The following is a 3,869-nucleotide window of genomic DNA, read 5'->3' as shown; positions in this document are numbered from 1 at the left end:
CAAGATAATGTATTGATTTTTCAGTGATGTATGTTTTTTGGTCTGTCAGAAACATTTTGAATATTAAAAATGCTCAGCTTTTCGAGAACAGCATGTTTTCTGATAAAAAAGTGATCTAGTTGGTACTTTTGGGAGATAAAAATTGAAAATTCCAAGTAATTTTAGAAAGCGTCAAGAAAAACAAAAAAAAAGTGAAAAAAGTGGTAATTTTTGTGCAAAAAATTTGAAAATATTGATTTTATTTTGTTAGTGTAACTCAAAAACTAATAACCGCAAGCCTTTTAAATTTTCACCAAATATTTATATTAGCATTTTCAATGAATGGTCACAATTTAAAACAATTATGCAAAGTTCCTTATAAGTTTCATTAATGTAAGTTCAAAAATATCAGAAAAACGTAGGCTCGGTTATTTTTGATGGTACGTTTAAAGTTCAATATTGACAAAATTCATCAAAGTTTAGAAATTGTTCAAACAATTTTTCTGTTAGAAGTTCATAAAATGTTTTCTTTTCATAGCTTACATATAAATGTTGATAAAAGATTCCCCACAAATTTTCCTACCTCAAACAAAAAAAAAAGTTTAACGGAAAGTAATATTAATTTTTTATGAGCATTTGAATTAAAATGCTTACGATATTGGATTTTCAACGGTAAATTCAAGAATTTTCATCAATCAATTTTTGATATATTGTTATAATTTAATTATTCATTTAAAAATGAATAATCCTATAGATACTTGAAATTTTTACCAGCCTAATGTTAAAATGACAAATTTCCATGTATGGTTATATTTTCAAACAATTTTGAGTCTTTTTGATCTATTTATAGCCATAATAAATTATTTAAATTTATAAAATTATTATTCAGTTAGAAATTCATAAAAGTTTTTCTTTTCATAGCTAACATAGGAAATTTCAATAGAAGGTTCCCTACACGTTTTTCTATCTCTATTAAAAAGAAAGAGTTCACCGGAAAGTCATGCTAATTATAGCCATGCGATTTTTTAGATTTTTATAAAAAAACTATCAAATTTGATTATTTATACAAGTATGACATAACGTCTCCCCTCGTAATCATTTTTCGTATACAATGATTCATCATTGAATTCAAATATAACACATCCATTCCAACGATGTGCTCGACAACTACTGTACTTGTCCACCATTTTTATTTTGTCGTTCGTCGCTATACCTACGATTGTTTCTGCGAAAATTGGAATAACTATAATAGGTTGTTTTCCATATTCACATAATATATCTAAAATATTAATACATCCATAATTATTTATACAACTATTATACACATTGAACGTATGATAGTTTTTTTTTCCGAGGACTTGGTTTAAATGCCAAGGGAAAGAGGGACTGAAAAGTCTATTATTGGTGGCTCAGCCCTTATTATTACCTATATAACATATAAACACAAATACACAAATAATGCAATATATAATTTAAGCACCCCAGCCACCAGGACCCAGGTCTCAATAAACGGCAATGCTACACTAAGTCACTAGGTAAGTAGTCACTATAGGTATACTCTTTTATACGTGCATTAATATGCTAAAAATTAAAATAATATAGTTTCTTACTTTTCATAGTGTTATTTAGTTTCATCGTATCTATGAACTTGCCGAAGTCATCACAATATTTTTCCGCGCCCTCATCATCCACACCACCTGAATAGAAAAAAAGTAATTTAACTCTCGCTGATAAAAAAATAAACAATTTATTTATCTGCCCTAACATTGTAATATTTAACTATAATAGTCGATGACTGAAGGCTACTAAAAATAAAAAAATAAAAACATTGTAATACTAACGGTACATTATTTTACATTATTGCTATAATTATTACTGCTGCTTTTATTGGTTTTTTAAAAATGTTATTCTGACATTTTCCACATTCCATCTAAATTGTTTTACGTATTGACTATTTATTATATTTTGTATTATTACTAATTATTATTTATTAGTTATTACTTATTGTACAGTTGTTTTTAATTTTCATTGATATTTAAAATTTTTATTATGACGTTTTTGAAACAGTCTATTTATTTAAGTATATATTAACTTTAATTTACATTAAATAAATCGACATTGGCTCAATTTATTTAACTTCTTAATATTTCCTACAATGTAAGGTTAGTATTTTAATTATAGCTACCGGAGGCGATTCTAGTACAAGAGGGTCAGTACTCACTACTCAGTACCTTAAATGGGGGGCAATTCGTGTGACAGTGGTGGAATTGTGGGCATTTGCCACCCCAATCGCCGTAGTTTCCCTTTGTTTTACATTGTGTTTAACTTTTTCTGATCCTCTCCCCCCAAAAAAAATTAAGCCCTGGATCCACTACTTTTGTGTGAACGATATTTTTGAAATTGGGAGGCAATTCGGGTAACTTTTTTCAAAAAAAAAAGTTCACAGAAGACATTTACAGTGGCGGACTGGCCCAGGTGGAGAGTGGGAGAATTCCACCGGGGCCGCTGTCGTGAGAGGCCTCTTCGTTATGGTGCACTTTTAATAAAAATATATTATATTATGCTATTAAATTAACAATAATATATAATAACACACAAATACACAATCCTGGGGCACGAATATTTCCACATAGCTATCAGCATGTATTAGTATTTGTTGTTATAGTGGCAATAGAAATACATAATCTGTGAAAATTTCAACTTTCTAACTTTCATGGTTCATGAGATACAACCTAGTGACAGACGGACGGCGGAGCCTTTTTACCGTTTTACCGTACGAAACCCTAAAAACGATATAATATATTATGAATTATGATATAATTTATTCCTAGAATATGTTAGTGGTGCTAAACACCCTTAGCGCCCCCGACATTTTAGTCTATGATAAGCAAGCTGAAAATTTTTTGATCATACAAAAAAAAAATTGTGGGCCGCTCAAAACTTCTCCACCCGGGCCGAAGTACTCTCAGTCCGCCCCTGGACATTTCGATGGTCAGATAGGAATTGTATGTATTTTATTATTCGTATAATATTGAAAACAAATATTAACATTTTAGTTATTGAATGTATTAATGTATATAAGAACGAAAGCCAAAGGTACCTACTTCAACAGTAATCAGCTGAAAAATCATCTTGATTGACTGATGTTCTTATGGTTTTTTAGTAGACATCCTTATTTAGTTTCAAATACAATTTGCAGATAATTAAATAACATTTAAATCTTTTAAATTTACTTATATATAATACGCTATGGGAATTTCTTTGTAGTAAATTTCACCCATAGAAATAGCATTACTTAGAGGATACCACGATGAGGTGACTATTACTGTCTTCCAAAAATGATTTTTTGGTTTGTTTGAAATAAATAAATTAGTTTATATAAATGAAAATAATTTCGGATTAATAAGTTTTTTCGAATAATTTTAGATTCTGAGTGGAACGATGAATGTATTGATTTTACAATGATGTGTTTTTTTTTTTTTATTTTTTTTTTATTTATTTTTTTAATTATTTTTGTGTCTGTCATCACCTTTTAGGACAGTAAAACTGCTTCGATTTTCTTCAATAGTAACTTTTATGATTGGAAAGTGAATCTAGTTGGTACTTTGGGGGGTCAAAAGTTAAAATTTCCCAGTAGTTTTCAAAAGCGACGTGAAAAACAAAAGAAAAATTAAGGAAAAACGGGAATTTTTACGCAAAATCGATTTTTCACAAAATTGAATTTGGTTTTTGGTGTAACTAAAAAAAATTACCGTAGATACATGAAATTTTGACTGAATGTTTATCTTAGCATCTTCTATACACCATAACATTTTCAAAATATTTTGATTTATTTTGAGCTCTTTACGGACATTTTCATTTTCCATTTTTTTTTAGTTTTTTTTCTAAAA

The 3,869-nt window shown here is 28.7% G+C and overlaps 1 protein-coding gene across 1 annotated transcript in view; it reads right to left on the bottom strand.

Annotated features, from left to right (window-relative positions):
- LOC100165765 (UDP-N-acetylglucosamine--peptide N-acetylglucosaminyltransferase 110 kDa subunit) overlaps window positions 1-3,869 on the bottom strand; it is a 37,911-nt gene that overhangs the window by 31,788 nt on the left and 2,254 nt on the right. The window contains exon 2 of the mRNA XM_008180076.2: window positions 1,590-1,676. Coding sequence (XP_008178298.1) covers window positions 1,590-1,676 — 87 coding nt within the window. The remainder of the gene's footprint in view (window positions 1-1,589; window positions 1,677-3,869) is intronic.

Source organism: Acyrthosiphon pisum, chromosome A2 (assembly GCF_005508785.2).
Source record: "Acyrthosiphon pisum isolate AL4f chromosome A2, pea_aphid_22Mar2018_4r6ur, whole genome shotgun sequence".
In the NCBI taxonomy this organism is placed as follows: domain Eukaryota; kingdom Metazoa; phylum Arthropoda; class Insecta; order Hemiptera; family Aphididae; genus Acyrthosiphon; species Acyrthosiphon pisum.
This window is presented reverse-complemented; position numbering and strand designations above follow the sequence as displayed.